The sequence below is a fragment of the Naumovozyma castellii genome, chromosome 1, assembly GCF_000237345.1.
Source record: "Naumovozyma castellii chromosome 1, complete genome".
Classification (NCBI taxonomy): domain Eukaryota; kingdom Fungi; phylum Ascomycota; class Saccharomycetes; order Saccharomycetales; family Saccharomycetaceae; genus Naumovozyma; species Naumovozyma castellii.
In genome coordinates this window covers 1864397-1883091 of record NC_016491.1, presented here as the reverse complement: position 1 = coordinate 1883091, position 18695 = coordinate 1864397, and the positions used below count along the sequence as shown (strand labels likewise).

The following is an 18695-nucleotide window of genomic DNA, read 5'->3' as shown; positions in this document are numbered from 1 at the left end:
ATATTTATAGGTAGCATGATGAAAGCCTTATTTAATGATAAATTCACAGTTCCAAAGAAGAGGAAGCAACAGTAGTAACGTCATGATAACGATGGACAATCATAACATTAAATCTTTTATTTGCACCCTTTAAAATCGTTTCCTTAGTTTCAAAAGAAAATGGATTTTCTTCTTCAAGATAATTCTCAGGAATAATAAACGATGCTTCTTCAAGATCACCATCCTCAAGTGCTAATTCTGTATTATCGAGGACCGACTCGATAAATGGAACTTGTGGAACAAGATTATCGGGTTTCTGTTCAACATCAATAGGAACGACTCGAATTAAAGACTCGTGAGACCAACCATTTTTAACAAACATATTTGATAAGCTTTCTTCGAACTGCAAGTTCTTAGAGTTCACGAATATCGTCGAGTTTGTTGAATCTGTTGCCTGTTTTCCTCTATGGCACATCAGTAAGAGTAAATAGAGAGCCAAGAAGTCAGATGAAGCCAGATTAGGATTGGGTAATAGTAAATTCAGAGATTTTTTCTTAAAACGATCAACATTGAGCCTTCCACCAGAGTTAGAGATTGACATAAGGATATTCGTCTTCAAATCCGCTGCGAGAACTTTAAAAAAATTTGATGGTAGTTCATTTAATCCCAACAAATGTGAGTAGATGTGTTCAAAATTGTTATACTTTTCCTCAACGTTATTAAAATTGCTTGAAGTATTGTATGAAGCTCCATTAAGAGGTAGTAACACAAGATCCGATTTTTTCAGGGCGATTGAAGCAATGTTTGTGGCCTTTTCTCGCATGGTAGAAAATATTACTTCACTCGAAAACTGAATTTTGCTTAGTCTCGAAAAAATATCAAAAATTTGCAAAATAGGGTCTGTATTGGCTGTAAAATATGGATCATCGTTATACAAAGATGATGATTGTAATAAATCGGTCGTTCTTTCTGTTAACAATCTTAAATGGATTGCCTTGAGGGGAGTTGCGGTTTCGAATCCACATGGCTTCTCTTCTATTACAGATAAAGCAGTGTCATTATCATCAGCATTTTTGGTCAATATCCATGATAGTTTTTTTAATTTATGAGTTCCTGATCTCAGAGTAGATCCAGTAGAAATTCTACTCAAATCCTTATTTCTATCAGATGTTTCCGGCCTCCCGATCATTTTCCCAATCATTAAAAGATTTATTACCTCCAAAGAGGGCGATATTGATTCAGTAGTGTTAATTACATTGATAACTTCTGTGAAATGGAAATCATTAATATCTGAGAAGGAAGTCAATGGAAATTCTCCGTTATCTTCATTTTCAACATCTTGATTATCCAGTATCTCTGTATCTTCTTTTTTATTTTCTTTCGTCCTGATATATTCGTTAACTTGCATTCGGTATGAAGTTGGATAAACTAATTGAGTCAGTGGAGTTGTGACAAAGGTAGAGACCAATGCCATCAGAATGAACATACCAAAAATCTTTTTGCTAATTATGCCCGCATTTAACCCGACGGTTAGGACGACAATTTCAACAATACCTTTACAAGACATTAATACCCCAACTGCGGCCGATTCTCTCCAGAAAAGTCCATGTATCTTTGCCATTATTGTACCTGATACAACTTTGGTTGCGATTGCTATACCAATAGTTGCAAAAACGTATCCCCAGTCTCTTCTTTCGTTTAGTAATGTCAGATCAACGTTTAGTCCTGCCACTGCAAAATAAATTGGAATGAAAACAATATTGGGGATATCCTCCATTCTTTCTGTTAGCTTGACAACATAATGGTTTTCCCTTGGCACCACCAAACCGGCAATAAAAGCACCAAAAATAGGATGAACACCAATGATGTCTGTGAAATATGCGGAAATGAACATTATAAAAAGGATAGACATTGTAGCAAACGTAGAAGGTTTTGTTCTATCCAATTCATGAGTCCTTATAAGTGCCCATTTTAAAATATACTTTAATGGATAAAAATACACCAAAAACCAACCAAACGTACAAAGAAGAATGTAAACGGTATTCACTGGACTTGATTCTGAATTTGATAATATCACACTTAATGCCAATAAAACCCAACCCATTATATCGTTTATGATGCCTGCACCTAAAACAACAATACCTGCTCTATCCTTTATCAGACGTAACTCATTTAAGATTCGACAAAGCACCGGAAAGGCGGTAACAGCTAGAGAAACGGCAATGAAAACCATGAATACAGTAAATTTTACCTCTCTAACAGAATCTGAGGGGTTCCCATACGCATGAAACAAAGGAATAGCTAGAAGACATCCGAACCCAAATGGAACCGCTAACGTCACCAAACCAATCGATATCGCTGTTTTTAAATGCTTCTTAATAAATTCTGTATCGACTTCTAATCCAAGAAAAAACATGAAAAGGATAATTCCTAAATTTGCCACTAGCGTTAGGCCTGGAATCGACGATGCTGGGAAAACTGTCTTGGTGTAGTTTGGAATTTGACCAAAAACGGTTGGTCCAAGAATAACACCAGCGATAACTTCGGATATCACCTTAGGTTGACGAATCCTAGAAAATGGAATATTAATAAGGTTGCAAGTTGCCAGGATTAGACATGCTTGAAATAGAAACAGCGTTAATGGCGAGCTTGAATTGTATACGAAAGGATTCACACCCGATAATACACCACCAATAGCAGCCATAACTAACTTAATGATTTCGTTCCACTGGTGTAATTTTAATCACTGTAGAATGGACACAAGCTAGCGAGTTATTCTTTACCTTTGAATGATGTTCAACAGTCAGCCAAGAAGCTGTCAAACTGATACAATAGCTCATGTATGATGTATAGCCATACTCGGCAATTCAAAACTTCGACGTCAGCCCTATCCCAAAAACCCGGGTGACCCATAAAAAAAATCCAGGGCTTTAATATTTCAAGCTTTTTCGGTTTAAACCAAGACCTATTATAGACGGACGACGCATATACCAAAAAATGACTTATATTACAAACAGAAGACGACCTCTTGACAATTGTTTTACTTTTTAGCGGTAATATGAAACTATTTTATAACATACTTTTAAATTAGTTGATGAATATAAAGATATTATTTGGCAGGTAGGCTTATACTAATGACATTAATTAGTCAGGTAAATGCACTTTACTGTCTATTAGTAAAACTAAATAATGTTACAAATGTAGTATTAACAATGCTAATCTATATGGACCCCGTTCTACGACGGTTAAGCAAATTTGAGGTGAACGAATCTTCCAACGAATTATCATCCTCCTTCATTGTATTGGATATTATTTTAGAAGTCTTCTCGTCGTCTATAATATCCTTGATAAGGAATTCAATCTTCTTGAATAGACTAATAAAAGCAAAATGTGATTGATTGATCGGATATTTTAAGGGAGTATCATCCGATAGCCAGAAATTTTTTGCCTCCATGGATGTGCTTTTCCCATTGAGCTCTCTTAGCTTAGACCACTCATCAAAAGTGAAGAAATGATCCCCGTCTTCCATTGATACTTTATGTAATTTCTCCACTGCCCTCAATAATTTCTTTAGTCGCTGTAATTTTAGCATTTCTGGATGTTCCATGGTGTACGATAAAGTGGAACCTGTCATCAATGATTGAAATGGATGTATATAATCTCCTAATCCATCACTTTCGACCGAATCTTCTGTTTGTAAGCTTGATGTTGTAGTTGACGCTGTCATTGGAGCTTCATCGGAATGTCCAGGTCCATAATATGAATCATTATTTGCGGCAAGTTCTTCCTGATCATCTAGATCCTCACTGATATTAGCATCATCCATTGCTGACGCAACTTCTTCCGCGTCTGATTCATTTACAACGTGACCAGACGTAACTAATTGTGAATCCCTTGCATTAGTACCTTGGAAAATCATATATTTTATGCCATGTCCAAACCTATCCCCGAGTAGTTTATCCATTGTTGTCGTTAATTCATATAGTATATCACCAACAGTAGATAGAATGGCTGTCATTAAGGGAACCGCACCAATTGCCCATATTACAAAAAATGCTCTTCCAGCAGCAGTCTTTGGAGCAAAGTCACTCCCATAACCGATCGTTAAAAGGCATAGGAAGCAGAAATACATACAATCAAAATATGACCAACCCTCTGCAAACATAAGTACAAGGGCACCAAGTAGCCAGAAAGCAGCAAATATGGTAACCGTGCTCATTAGCGAGAACAATTGCTGTCTTTTCTTACTCAATTTACGGATCTTCATCATCATTTCAAAACTTTCTTCTTCTGTTAAGTTTAAATCTCCTTCTCTTATCTTAGACCATAATTTAGATCTACTCCTTTCAACCCTATGGAAATAGAATATTGGACCAGCTGATTTTTGGATAATTGACCTTGTCATAAAAACAATCAAACCTAATATAAGAACCCCAGTCACTGCAAATATTAAAATCATAATTTTGGCAGCAATGGAATTAGGTAGGATATCTCCCAGTCCAATGGTTAAAAGTGAAACTGTACAAAAATATAACGCATTACCATAAGAGACTCCAATCAAACCTGAAAACATACCCGCACCCCAAATCAACCAAATGGATAGCCAGACAGTAAACATCATAATACTACGTTCTCTCGGCAGCAAATTAAACGTTGCCGGATATCTACCTAAGGCATATCCAATAAAATGTATACTTAGCGTGAGTGTACATCCAAGGTATAGACCTGAAGTAATACATGCGTACCAAAATCCAATAGATTTGTGATAATTTTCTGGGAAATCAGTAGATGCGGAAACGATAACGTCAATCATTAGCAGTAATCCTGCTGTAGTCCAGCCGAAGAGATTTAAAATTTGAGCTGTGAAATAATTCAATTTTTTAGCAAAATGTAACACTAAAATAATATTAGAAATGAATCCAAATACCAATGATAAAATATTCACAGCAAATATACCTGGAGAATCACTGACTCTATAGTGATTTGCCCCTTCGTCTTCTGTTCTTCTTATCCCCACATATCTCCATTTCTCTACAACACACGCAATAGAGATAGTATTGGCAATGGGACCTAAACATGCGGTAATGACGGGAAAGTAACATGAGATGGTGAACCATAAAAGGAAAAATCTTGATTTGGGATCTGCATTTAAAATAGCGATCCTTTCATTATGGAATGTCAACGATTCCCTCAGTGCAATATCTTGGACCTTGTTTATATGTTCCGCAAGACTACGGTTTAGATCTTCAATGCTCCTTCGTCTTGGCACTCCTCGAAAGTGAATTATGTTTGAGACTGTCCTCGGAATGAATCTCCGCATCTTATCATATTCCTTGTTTCGATGCCTGGTATATGTTGTGTCTTGTTTGAGGAAGAATATTGACTAGTATGTTAGGGTATGCTGTATCGTTAGTTGAGTGTCGAAAATAGAGAGTACTCTACCATCTGATGAGTGAAGGAATGTTTTTATTGAGAAAAATCCCATGTTTTCATTCGGCAAACAGATACTATTTTTCCTTTATCAGCGGCGGCGCTATCATATCTTCAAACAATATCTTTCTATAATCGCAAATATATTTGTATAAATGAGACGGTGATTTGTTGAGCTTACTCCACAATTAAGATAGTTCCTTAAAATATTCATTAAGAACATTAGTACTGAAAAATAAGCTATTATAAAGGAGGATATGGGATTAGACATACGGCGCCTTCGTCCATGTAACGACGCGTTAACACGAATTCGACAAAATGTAAATACTGAAAATTTGTTCTGAATGTCTATGATTGAAACTTTTCAAAAGAGTGACAAAAGGAAAAGTGGTTAGACTAGAACCTACAATACAATCTCACTCTTTGAATTAGTTGTCAGAACTACCCAATATAACATTTTACATATTTTGAAGAAATTCACCAGGAAGAAAGTTAAAGCGGCGCCCACGAAACTGCATAGTTTATATTTCTCATTGAATCACATTTGTTAATGTCAAACGTCAATACTCTGAAAGAATCTCTCCCCAGTACGAATGACGACCTGATACGAAATATTTTATTATCATTAAATACTCAGCAGCGACTAGCTGTGGAATACAACCATGAAAAGGCATTACAAGTCATTGCAGGACCAGGTACGGGGAAGACCAAAGTTTTAATATCCAGGGTGGCTTATTTACTTTTAAAAGAAAAATTGAACCCCCAAGACATCATTGTAACCACATTTACAAATAAAGCTGCCAAGGAAATGATAGATAGACTGACGAAATTATTACGTGGAACTCACATAAGGGTCGATGATTTGATGATCGGCACGTTTCATAGTATATGTGTTAAGGTTTTACATCAATATGGATCATCTATTGGATTATCCAAACAGTGGAGAATAGCAGATGAATCAGAGATTGATACCATTATACACGATTTGATTGCAAACATGCCCGATCAAATCAGAGATTATTCCAACTCAATGACTAGGAAAGTCAATCTTTGCCTCCCGAAAAGAGGAAGCTCTGGCGATGATGAGTGGGCTGTAAGTCCTAAGTTAGTGAAAAGGCAAATATCGAGGCTGAAATCGAGTGCTGTTGTTCCTGACATATATAAAGAAGATCCTAATCACGATTCTGCACTTGCATATTTCTACGAAAACTTTCAAAATGAATTGACGAAGATTAATGCTCTAGATTTTGATGATTTATTGATGAATGCTTTCCTTTTAATGACCAAAGAAAGGTGCTTACCACACATTAAGCATGTTTTAGTTGATGAATTTCAAGATACGAACGAAATTCAAATGGATCTAACATTTTTATTTGCTAAAGCAAATCACCATCTATCGAGAGGTATAACTGTTGTAGGTGACCCTGATCAGAGCATTTATGCTTTTAGAAACGCACTTGCATACAATTTCCAAACAATGGTGCAGAAATGTCCTATAGAGTGCGCACGTATAGTTCTGATAGAAAATTACCGTTCCTCACAAAGCATTCTGGATACAAGCGAAAGGCTGATCACTCAGCAAACCGAGGGACGTCAAAATCGACAACCACTTCATGCCCAATTCAATTGTGAATTCCCCCCAGTTTATATTAATTTTCCCGCATCATTTCTCCAGGGCCCATCTTTAATTAGAGAATTGCTCTATTTAAAGGCTTTACCAAACTTATTCACTTACAAAGATTTTTCAATATTAGTACGACAAAGAAGACAAATCAAACCAATCGAAACAGCTCTTATAGAATATAGAATACCCTATAAAATTATTAGGGGTGTTGCATTTTGGGAACTAAAGGAAATCACGGCAATGCTGAACCTAATTAAGTGCATCTATTCTGATAATGAAAAAAATGCCATCATTGCATCATTACTTTACCCTCCAAGAGGATTGGGACAAGCATCAGCAGATAAGATCAAAGGCCTCATGGACAGCAAGGCCGGAATAACTACTGCCCTAGATACTTTAAGAGAGATAAATGAGAACAAGATACTTTCAGATATTCCTACCAAAGGATATACAGTTATTGCAGACTTTGTGCGAATGCTTAATGCTTGTAAGTTATTATTTGATACGAAACCTGTTAATGAAGCATTAGATGCAATTTTTGAAAAATTATTTGAAATGTCAGGATTAAAACAAGAATATTTATACTTTGATGGCAAAAAGAAAAAGAATCTGGATATTTCCAACTTGGAAGCAGATTATACAAATAAGAGATATCTTAATGTTAAACTTCTCAAGACATATTTTGTAGGGAAATTACAAGAGAATAAACCTGCTGACGAAAATCCAACGTCCTCAAGTAATGCGGATAGTATCAGGGATATTGATACATCATACGACGCAGAGCGGAACTCAATGACGGTTCTGGAACGTATACGTGAATTCTTCAATTCTCTGACCCTATACACCTCAGATTTGCCTGACCTAAGTGACTTTACGGAGAATGAATCCCAAAAATTTAGAAGAGAAGAAAATGAAAGAGATGGTTATGTCACTATTTCAACGATCCATGGGGCTAAAGGTTTAGAATGGCCTGTTGTCTTCATACCTGGGTGCGAAGAAGGAATAATACCGTCTATCTTTTCTGGAGAAAACGATGCTGATCAAGATGGCGAAGATGATCCTGAAACAGATGAAGATAATGGTAGTGATATCGATAAGAAAATACAGATAGAAAGCCCTTCAAAACGACGTGTAAAGTCAATTGATGAGGCAGTCCATGAAGAAAGGAGAATGTTCTTTGTAGCTCAAACACGTGCCAAATATTTGTTATACCTATCATCGGTAACATCAGAGGGGCCTCGTCCAAGTGCTCCAAGTAGGTTTCTTACCCCTGACCTACTAGGGACTATGACTGATGAGCAGAAGGTCTTCAAAAATTTAGAAATGATAATGAAACTATATCGTACTTTGAAGAAAGAGCCTCCGGTTGCATCTCAAAAGGACTTCTCACTGAAGGTTCTGTTAAAGGATTATTCCCAATTCGTTAGTGCTAGAAGAGAACATCTTATATGGAATGGTTCTCCCTGTAGAAACACCTCAAATTTGGACCTTAGCAAAAATATAGTAACGCCTCCAAAATTATCCCTGGAATTTACTACTGCTGCTCAGCAGTTACATTCGACCAAAGGAGTGACAAGAAATTCAGTTAACCAAACTAAAAGACAAATGCTTACGAAAAGTCCGAAGAAGAGCTATGCGCCTTCTATTACTCCTTCTACTCCTAGCCCGACTAAACTTTATGCTCCTACCACTTCATCGGGGGATATATCCCCTAAGCCTGCAAAAGATTATGCCCCAGGATATAAATCATTTAGGAGAGCACCTAATACTTTGTCTCCAAGGAAGCTAGAATATTCACCCAGTAAATCTAAAACTACTAAAATCTCTCTTGTCACCAATTCTCCGGAGAGACTGGTGAAACGTTCCAATGAAAATTCTTTTCTATCATTTACTGATAAACCAAAGTCTACTATAGGGACGACCCCTTCAAAATACTGGAATGAACCTGCAATTAAGAAGGAATATAACGAACTTACAGTAGTGAAATCGGAATCAACAACAGGAGATCTTCCTATGGCTTTAAAATCGAAACAATCAAAACCACCGAATAAAAATTGCCGTGTAACAAAAGTAAAAGAAGAATTTGACTCCAAGAAAGAAAGTTCATATGATGTTAACAATACAACTGCAGCTGAGCTTTTACATGATCCAAATGATTTGACAATAGATGATCGTCCCATCCTTACAAATGCAAAGACTTTAGCTGATGCTATAAGAAAGCCTAGTAGGAAGAATTTGAAGAAGGAAAATATTAACAATGGAAAGTTGAAGAAGGAGGGACAGCCTAATCAAATGGATATTTTTTCTCAGTTGTCAAGGGCAAAAAAGAAAACGAAGACTAATAAAGGTGAAATCATTATAATCGATTAACTAATATTTTACGTATCATATATTCAAAAGATAAACTTCTAGTTGTTCTACTATATGTATAAGAATGTGCAGGTTTGCAAATGGTAAAATAACAAATAACATTTTCTCGTCTTATCTTTTTAAAGTTTTATAAATATTTTATTCCTAAATAAAACAACCGATATTATGCATAGAAAAGTGCAATATCCTAGAAGCACTAGGGTTGACTCCAAATCTGACGAGTCAATTGTAACAATGTTCATGTTCACCAATCCGGTCGTAACGTTAGCAAGCAAAAACAGAATTAATCCATTACTGTTCATTGCTTCTAATGTAATTGGCACGTTGTGGTTTTCGTTGTTGTTACCAAAAAGTTTATCCATACCACAATAAAATGATAAGAACCCCAAATTGTAAGTGACAACCCATAAAACATAGGGAAGATTTGCAAATCTTCTAGAAACATCATAGGGATGGTAAGCAAACACAAGTTGAGTCACCACCATGAATATGAACGTCCAGGAAAGTAAACCTCCTAGTGGTGACACAGTGGTTAATCTGTCCCATGGCTTTAATTTCTTCTTACCTTGAAGTTGTTTTATCGTCGTAGTTGATGGCTTGTAAAAATTGTTTAGAGTTGGAAGGTTTCCTAAAAGATAGAATCCGGCATTTTGTCCCCATAAAAAGATGGAACAATAGCCTAAAAACGAGACAATACCCTCTCTGTTTGCACTAAAAAAACTATTTCTTGGTGCCAAGACTAAAAATGTTAAAGCATCATCATTCTTTAACAAAACCCATTCATAAAATATGGAAATTGATATTGCTATGCAACAACGAGGAATCCACTCCGTCAAGGGATCGATAAATACTAATACTGGAGGAAGTAACGCCAAGGTTATGAAGAAATTCCAATGTACACCATATTCTGTAACGTGTTCCTGATATTCTAAGTTCTTGACGAAGTACAGTCTTAATAAACCAATAATTAACAAAGTAGCTCCACCTCTAAATCCTTCATATACACGCGTTAATAACCTCTGCTTCTTCTTCGTATTTTTCAATAATGCTCGAGAGGAAACAATACCATTGCTAAACACAAATGAACCGACACCTAAATCCATCAGAGAAGTACCCCAGGTTTCAACTTTTGCAAAACGACGTGGAAATATAGGAAAATCAACTGCAAGAATAGCAATTGCAGTAACAACAAGCATCCCACCACGATAAGCCGTTATATATGGTTGCTTTACCAGTTTAAACACATCTTCGCTTGATTTTGGGATTTTATTTGGCTTTCCCTTCTGATTCGAGGTGAGTCTGGGAAGTTTGTTAACGACAAAGACAATGCTACATGGGACAACCATTAACAAAGTTAAAAGACCAATATCATTCGAATAAGTCGTAAGGGATAATAATAGTGGAATCCAATTTAGTGCAAAATCAAGTACAATATTCAGATCAATCGTCCTACCTGTGCTTTGAATCAGATTCCAACAGAAGTATCCAGTTAACGCTACAGAAGTAACAATATTGATCTCAGGAATTGGTCCCCCATTAAGTCCAGTGACAAAGGCTTCCTTCCTTTCTTTTAGTGTCGACATCTACTGCACAATATTTCTCCTAAGAAATTAAAGGGAAATAGGATTCGATTATTCGTCATGGAAAGATTTGGCTCGGTTCTTATTAATTAATTGTTGTTACACGTACTTAACGTGTCTGTCCATCAGGGTAACATTTGAGCATTTCAGTTAATTTAACCTTTAGTGCATAGAAGGAGGAATGCAGCAATAGGTTCAAGTTCGGGCACTCCAAATGTGTTGATTATCTTGGCTCTAATCCCCTAGGAAAGCAGGTTAAGTACGGTCTTTCTTATAAGAGTTTCTATTTTAAAGCTTACATAATCCAATTCAAAAGTTTATATTGCTGGAAACTATGGGATCCTCATATTAATATTGAAGAGGATCTACAAAACTTTTAAAGCTGTCAAACTCTCAGATAAATTAATGCAAACTAAATAAACAATTTATATTATTTATATAATCACAATCCCAATTGTTCAACTTTCTTTCTCGTCAATCTTCTAGTTCGACTAACAGCACCAACTAATTTACTAGCTCCACTCGAAGGAGAACCATATGTGACTTGGGTGAGTCCCATATTATTGGCACTAGCCTCTATATTTGTATTTTGCTGGTTATTTGATTGTTCTTTTATTTTTAATTTTTCATTATTTTCTAATTCTTCTGACATCATAGTTCCCCAACTGGACGTCCTTGTAATAGTTGGCTTCGGTTTGCTATGGTCAAGTTTTGGCTTCTTCAGTGGAGTGTTCAAGGGAGATATCAAACGCTCTGGTAAAGGTGCCGAGTTCATAATGGAATGATGTTCTTCCTGTTGAATAGATTTTATGCGTTTTCTAACAATCCTCGAAGAATTTTCACTTATTGCTGAATTCTGCATTTTTGATAATACTTCATCTGTTTTAGATCGGATCTTCGGAGGAGACATCATTGATGAAGTCCTTTTAGACGGCGATAATAAGGGTGTATCGATCTTATAATTAATTGGTGTGGTCGATCTCCAGTCGAAAATCTTTTCATTCACATCCACATTCTCATTCAGTGAATCGTTTCGTACTAATTCGCACACAAAGTCTAATTTATTTCCCTTTGGACAGCTTATGCACCAATTAATATTGTTAAGATGAATCTTTTCTGAATTTCGAGGGTTATTAGTACTTAACAAATTCTTGGATTGTCTAAGAAGACTAATTAAAAACGCGGGTGTGACAAGTGGAATATGGTGATCCCTCTTAACATATTCAATCTTCCTTTTCATTGAATTCCTAAAGACTTGGCTCTTTTTCTCTTGTGGTTGTGAATTAGAATCTTCTTTAAATAGATCGCTAAATTCATTTTGCCAAAGCGAGTGTGAGTGTGGTATACTTGATAGGGCAGCCAGATTTATAAGTAGTACATCTGTGTCTTTTGTTAGATATTCATTGAATTTTATTCCATTTGGTTTAAGAATATGTAATATTTTAGTAAGGTGTAATAATTCTACCCCATGGAAACCTGTGATGGCAATATTGAGGTATTTGTTATTATGACTGTGAAGTAAAGCAGTTGCTGGGTTTATTAAAAACTTTTCTGAATAATAAAATGGTTTAGACCAAGAATCTAACGGTGATATTAGTTTTTTGTAATGCAAGCATCTTTCGATGAAAAATTCAGTGACGGGTGATGCAGATGCAAGAGGATCATCCATATCATCCTCCTCTAATCCTAATTCTTCAGTTGGGATGTCACTAGGAACAAGTAAATAGTCAAATGATATGTTTTCGTTCAAGTGCATCTCCGCTTGGCCTCCATTTTTTCTAATTACTTTAGTAAGAATCATAATTTGTTTGGGAGTAAACGCTTTGTGGAAGAAAAATGATTTATTTTGGAATATCGGTGAACGTTCATTATCATTACCAGGATTGTAGTTCGTCGGCAGTAAAGGTTTTGTATCTTTAATTTTTGATCTGAAGTCGTTTTCCATTACATTTTGCCATAACTTTTCACCCTGTGGTTTAAATTTATTGATCAATTTTGATTTGTCATTTAAATATATAGAAGACGTTACCATTGGGGCACTTGAAGTATCATTATTCAAAAGTTCATTATTATTCCCATGTTTCGTTCCCATTTTTGCCCAACAGTTACATGCACCTCTCCCAATTTCTTCAAAGGATAACTTGGCTACATTATCAGTTAAATAATATGGATCAAATTGTAGCATAGCACCTCTAATTTGACAGTCTACTATCCATTTCTGATGAACTATTGGAATTCCTTGATCTCGTGCTGCATTTACTCGTATACCTGTAGCAGAATCTGTAATAAAAACAATGTTCCTTGATGGATTAAGTGATTTCGCATCTTTCAGAAATTGCGAGACTTCACATTTATAACAACCTAACTCGTGAGATATTGTTTCAATTTCATTGACAGAATGCAAATCGCTGGATATCCTTCCTACAAACAAATAAAAATTCTTCAGAGGATCAGCAGAATATCTTGCTTTCAAGACCTGCAACATTCTCTCCACCTGGTTGTGTTCCCAGGCCTTAAACGATGAATGTTCCTTCAAAGTAATGTCCTCACCAGCTAACCAAAGTTGGTATAATTCATCAATGATTCTATAACTGATGAAGATGATATCATATCGATATTGCACAGCGAACTTATACTTATTTGTATCCGTTGAAAAGCCCACCACTAATACCATACATTGACGCGTTAAATCCTTTGCATATTCACCACCTAATTTTATAATCTTTTTCGATATTGATTTAGATGTTGCATCATCGAGTGCTGTGGGACAAAATGTGATACCATGGAAAGGTTTCATTTAAAGTAAATATCTGATAGTACCCTTGGTATATGGATGTGGATTTGAAGTGAGTTTGGATCAACTTTCTAATGGTTTTCTTCCCAGATCAGGTCAGTAACTTGATCTGATGGTTGAAATATTTTTCAGTAGTTTGTTACATAACAGTTTCAATCTTTTGTATATTGTTTACGTAATATATATAAAACTAGCCCTAGGGTTCTAATAGGGCTTAGTTAGGGCTAAGTGTTCCGTATGTCCGAAACAAATTGGGCGGCTATTTTTTTTCCTGCGCAGTTTATTTTTTTTTTTATGATTGCGATTTGGTAAGAGATGATTGATTGAAGCAATTATTCAAGTATTCAATGTTGATGGGGAATAAGTTGCGTATCAATGGCCCTGAGACATTTTTATGCAGACGTCATATGGGAAGAAGGAACTTATTAGAACCAGTAGGATAGGAGGAACCGCGTTATCTGTCTATATATGCAGTCCCTATAAAACTCTAAATACTGTATCGCATCGTATTTTTAATACCCTTGTAAATAAGGGGGACCACGTAAATCAACAAGCTAAAACAAGGAAAATCTAGAAAAAAACAAAAGGGAGAATGCCACTGGATCAGAAACGAACTAGAGAACTGGTGGATTCAGAACCTAATGCTAATAACCTCCAGAAAAAGAGAAAGAATTCTGGACAAGTTTTTGTTCAAGACTCCATCTTCATTAAGAGGAAACAAGCATGTGATAGGTGTAGACTAAAAAAAATCAAATGTGACGATAGAACCCCAGATTGTACACCCTGTATGAAGGCAGGTATTCCTTGCAGAACAACTGAGAGACTAAAGAGGAGAGGATTCGCTAAAGGATACACCGAGCAGTTAGAACAGGAAGTAGCTAGGTTAGAAAAGTTACTTAAGGATAATGGAATTAATGATGATATTGTGACTATTGCACCTAGAGATGAGAATAAAATACCAAAGGTAAATCATGACAATTTTAACGAGAAGAGTAACTTTGAAGAAACTTCTAATCAGATTCCATACATGAACAAGACCTTTCATCTGTACGATAACTACTATAAACCATCTGAATGCTCGGATCAGTATATGGGGAATTGCACATGGTCACTTTTAACAAGACAAAATTCAAATACTGACAGTAAAAAAAATTGGGATGCTAATGAAGAACAATGGTCAAAAGTTTTACTTATGAATGATATAATAAATTATTTGAACTTGGATCCTCAGTTGTTTGTCTCAGAATTTTTATTAAAACGATTCAACTCAAATTTGAAAGTTCTTAAAAGGACTCTTATTAATACAGTGCAACGATTTTTTGAGAAGTCAAATTCTCTAATACCGTTGCTATACCCATTCTCTGATTGGAAACAAAATATTATCAAACATATAAATAAATTAGGTTCTGAAAATTATGATGTTAAAAATATGGATCCTGCAATCTTGATGCCGTTTTTACTGATGATTCAACTAGATTGGGGTTGCTTGAATGAGTCTAGATTATTTAATGTGACAAAAACATTCTATTCGTCATGTGAGAAAAAGATTGAAAATTTACAAGGGTTATTGCTTGCTGCATTTTATTTTATGGACAATGATAATACACATTGGGCCACAGAATTGATTCATTTAAGTTTTGCACATATTTTAGACTTGGGATTATTTATTACAATAGAAAAGAAAATCCCGTATTGCAAGATTTATAATGATTCCAAGTCAAACCCCATCACAAATTTGGTGACATTTTGGACTTTCCAATTCTTAGAATCATGGTGGAACTTAATTCAAGGTCTTCCGAAAACAAACTTTATCATTGAAGAATTTCATCCAAAGCTTTTGGAAGATTTAGATATCCCACATTTGAAACCTTTTAGTCTAATATTAGAATTAACTTTAAAATATTTGAACGGTGGGAATATGTTGCATATCTTATCCAATGGGGGAAGAACCGTATTTAAATTAATATTAACTAATTTTGAAGAACAAATGAAGAAATGGAGCCTTTACCATAAATTATTCGATCATGATGAGTTTCAAGATTTATCCTTGATCCCAAAGGATTTTACATTAGAAAAATCTGAATTTATTGAGATCCATCTAACATTATATTACTTGGTATTAAGGTTGATTTCTGATACAAGAGCAATTCAAAATACTGATGAGAGGACCACTAAGCAAAAGAAAAAATACCATGATGGTCCCAGTGTTGAAGCAGACGAAGAGGAAATGTCTTTTGAAATACTATCCCTTTATTATCTTCTAATATTAAATAAAAATCCTGACAACCAACCTCAACAAATGAATACCATGCATTTTTTACCATTAAATAATGGTGACATCATTAATCTATGCTTGCAAAATATGCTTGACTGGGTCCAAAACAAGTATTCTTTAGAATCTGGATACAATAATTGGAAATTTAAAAGGTATCAACAATTTCTTATAAAATGGTGTCAGTTATGGTTTTACGAGGATTCCAAAAACCCTTTACTACTCGCATTCAAGAAACATTTTGCATTTCCTCGCAAATCAAATGAACGACCTTTAGATTTACTTTCTCTTTCAATGTCATTAAATTTAAAAAATATTGAATATAAAAATGAAGTTGAAAAGTTTAATTTTATACACCAATCCATCTCAAATAATAATATTGCCACTACAACTACTACCACTACAGCAGTTGATGAATTTAACATTTTCCCACAAGGTTCTAACACCGATTTCTTTTCAATTCTTAAAGATTTCCCTACTCCAAACATATTACAGAATCAAATGGACAATGGCATGAAAGCTTCAATGGAAAGTGGTGGTAATAGTCGTAATGGAATTAACAAGGCTTCTTTAAGGAGAAATATATCTTCCTTACCTTTGCTTGGTGAAGAAACGGACGAAGGGTACGCTGAGGATGATGAAGCGGAACAAGAAGATATGAGGCCATTAGAGTTCCAATTCAATTCAAGAAGAATAAATTCGTTTGCAATGCCAAGTAATAAGCAGAAGGGTCCCGAGAATATCAATACATCTTATACAAATGAAGGTGAAATTTCAAGCGCTACAGACAATAACCTCAAAATGAACAGAGAAAATAAAACATTGGAAAATACTGGTATTGACACACAACAAGCACCATTGGATAGGCTATTAAATACAGATTCAGTTCTATCCATCTCAGCAGCAGACCAATTCAAGAATTACTTTTTCGACAACAATTATAGTAGAGTTCATTCTCAATTGTTACTGCTCCCTCCACCGCCAGCTCCCACAGAGGGAATGAATGAGAACAAAGTTGGAGATAATAACAACGGTGGCATGTTTCACACAGAGATTTCTGCCAATACACTAGGGAAATTCTTTCTATTGCCCAGTTCCAATGGATCCGAAAATCCATGAACTTATTTGTGTCATAATCTACGTCAGCGCGCTTGTCAATGTCCGTCCACTACAAAAAAAAAATGCCACTTGTAAGAAAGCAACGCAGCGTGACTCACTGACTAATACCTCGGCGTCCTTTTCACTTAACGGTTCATTTTTTTTATTTTCTCCTTTTGGGCATATAAAAAGTCGCCTCTAAAGGCAGTTTATTCCTGCTCTCTGTTTGAAAATTTTAATGTCCTTTAAGTACAGTCAACAACGAACAACGACAAACACATCGAAACAATAGGTAAATTTAAAATGACTTCTGCTACAGCCGCTACCATCCGCCATCTAGTCTCCATCAAGGATTTATCCGATGATGAATTCCAAATATTAGTCAACAGAGCTGAACATTACAAAAAAATCTTCAAGAATAATGATGTCACTGATGCCCAAAAGAACCATCTAAAACTACTAGGTAAGACCATTGCCCTAATATTCACAAAGAGATCCACTAGAACCAGAATTTCCAGTGAAGGTGCTGCTGCCTTCTTTGGTGCGCAACCAATGTTTTTGGGTAAAGAAGATATTCAATTGGGTGTTAACGAATCTTTTTACGATACCACCAAGGTTGTCTCCTCTATGGTGTCTTGTATATTTGCTCGTGTAAATAAGCATGAAGATATTCAAGCCCTATGTAAAGATTCCGCCGTCCCTATTATTAATTCTTTATGTGACATGTATCATCCATTGCAAGCCATTTGTGATATGTTGACCATTAAAGAGCACCTTGGTGTCTCTACGAGTGACAAAAGATTAAAGATTACATGGATCGGTGATGCTAACAATGTAATAAACGATATGGCTATTGCCTGTCTAAAATTAAATATGGATGTTTCTATTGCTACTCCAGTCGGTATTGAAATGGATCAAACTATTGTGGATGCTGCTAAGAAGATATGCGCCAAGAATGGTACCTCTTTGGAATTGACTCATGATTCCAAATTGGCTTCTAAGGGTGCACATGTACTAGTGACAGACACTTTTGTTTCCATGGGAGAAGAATTTGCCAAGGAGGCCAAATTAAAACAATTTAGCGGATTCCAAATCAATAACGAACATGCCAGTTTGGCTGATCCTAACTTCAAATTTATGCATTGTCTACCAAGACATCATGAAGAAGTTACCGACGATGTCTTTTATGGCGAACACTCTATCGTCTTTGATGAAGCTGAAAATAGATTATATGCTGCCATGGCCGCTATTGACGTATTTGTTATTAACAAGGGTAATTTCCATGACCTGAAATAGATTTCCATTTTATTGGAACATTTGATTACTGGATAGATAGATTGCTTATATAATTATTAATAAATTCATCTCTTTTCAACTCTAGCTTTCATTGTATAACGTTTTACATTACCTTGTAATCATTTCTTATGGAATTTATCTGGGTGACCCGGTCGATCGATCTACAATGAAAATCGGATTACATGTAACATGAAATAATAGCGTTTATTTTAGGAGTGTTCCGCTCAAAATATTAGTCCTAATAGAGTCGGC

General features: G+C 35.5%; 7 protein-coding genes across 7 annotated transcripts; 3 read left to right on the top strand and 4 right to left on the bottom strand.

The window, feature by feature from the left end:
* Positions 1–43: 43 nt before the first annotated feature.
* On the bottom strand, positions 44–2683 carry KHA1 (Kha1p; the record flags this gene model as incomplete). Its single annotated transcript, XM_003673837.1, has 1 exon — positions 44–2683. The coding sequence occupies one exon, from the start codon at positions 2681–2683 to the stop codon at positions 44–46; it is 2640 nt and encodes an 879-aa protein (XP_003673885.1).
* Positions 2684–3199: 516 nt separating this feature from the next.
* Positions 3200–5299, bottom strand: TOK1 (Tok1p; the record flags this gene model as incomplete). The annotated part of the gene is made up of 1 exon (XM_003673836.1): positions 3200–5299. The coding sequence occupies one exon, from the start codon at positions 5297–5299 to the stop codon at positions 3200–3202; it is 2100 nt and encodes a 699-aa protein (XP_003673884.1).
* A 660-nt stretch (positions 5300–5959) lies between these two features.
* On the top strand, positions 5960–9403 carry SRS2 (DNA helicase SRS2; the record flags this gene model as incomplete). Its single annotated transcript, XM_003673835.1, has 1 exon — positions 5960–9403. The coding sequence occupies one exon, from the start codon at positions 5960–5962 to the stop codon at positions 9401–9403; it is 3444 nt and encodes a 1147-aa protein (XP_003673883.1).
* A 119-nt stretch (positions 9404–9522) lies between these two features.
* GWT1 (glucosaminyl-phosphotidylinositol O-acyltransferase) lies at positions 9523–10986 on the bottom strand (the record flags this gene model as incomplete). The annotated part of the gene is made up of 1 exon (XM_003673834.1): positions 9523–10986. One exon carries the CDS (start codon positions 10984–10986, stop codon positions 9523–9525), a length of 1464 nt encoding a protein of 487 aa, XP_003673882.1.
* A 439-nt stretch (positions 10987–11425) lies between these two features.
* DPB11 (protein kinase activating protein DPB11) lies at positions 11426–13780 on the bottom strand (the record flags this gene model as incomplete). Its single annotated transcript, XM_003673833.1, has 1 exon — positions 11426–13780. One exon carries the CDS (start codon positions 13778–13780, stop codon positions 11426–11428), a length of 2355 nt encoding a protein of 784 aa, XP_003673881.1.
* A 589-nt stretch (positions 13781–14369) lies between these two features.
* On the top strand, positions 14370–17168 carry SIP4 (Sip4p; the record flags this gene model as incomplete). Its single annotated transcript, XM_003673832.1, has 1 exon — positions 14370–17168. One exon carries the CDS (start codon positions 14370–14372, stop codon positions 17166–17168), a length of 2799 nt encoding a protein of 932 aa, XP_003673880.1.
* Positions 17169–17450: 282 nt separating this feature from the next.
* Positions 17451–18443, top strand: ARG3 (ornithine carbamoyltransferase; the record flags this gene model as incomplete). Its single annotated transcript, XM_003673831.1, has 1 exon — positions 17451–18443. One exon carries the CDS (start codon positions 17451–17453, stop codon positions 18441–18443), a length of 993 nt encoding a protein of 330 aa, XP_003673879.1.
* Between the last annotated feature and the right edge of the window lie 252 nt (positions 18444–18695).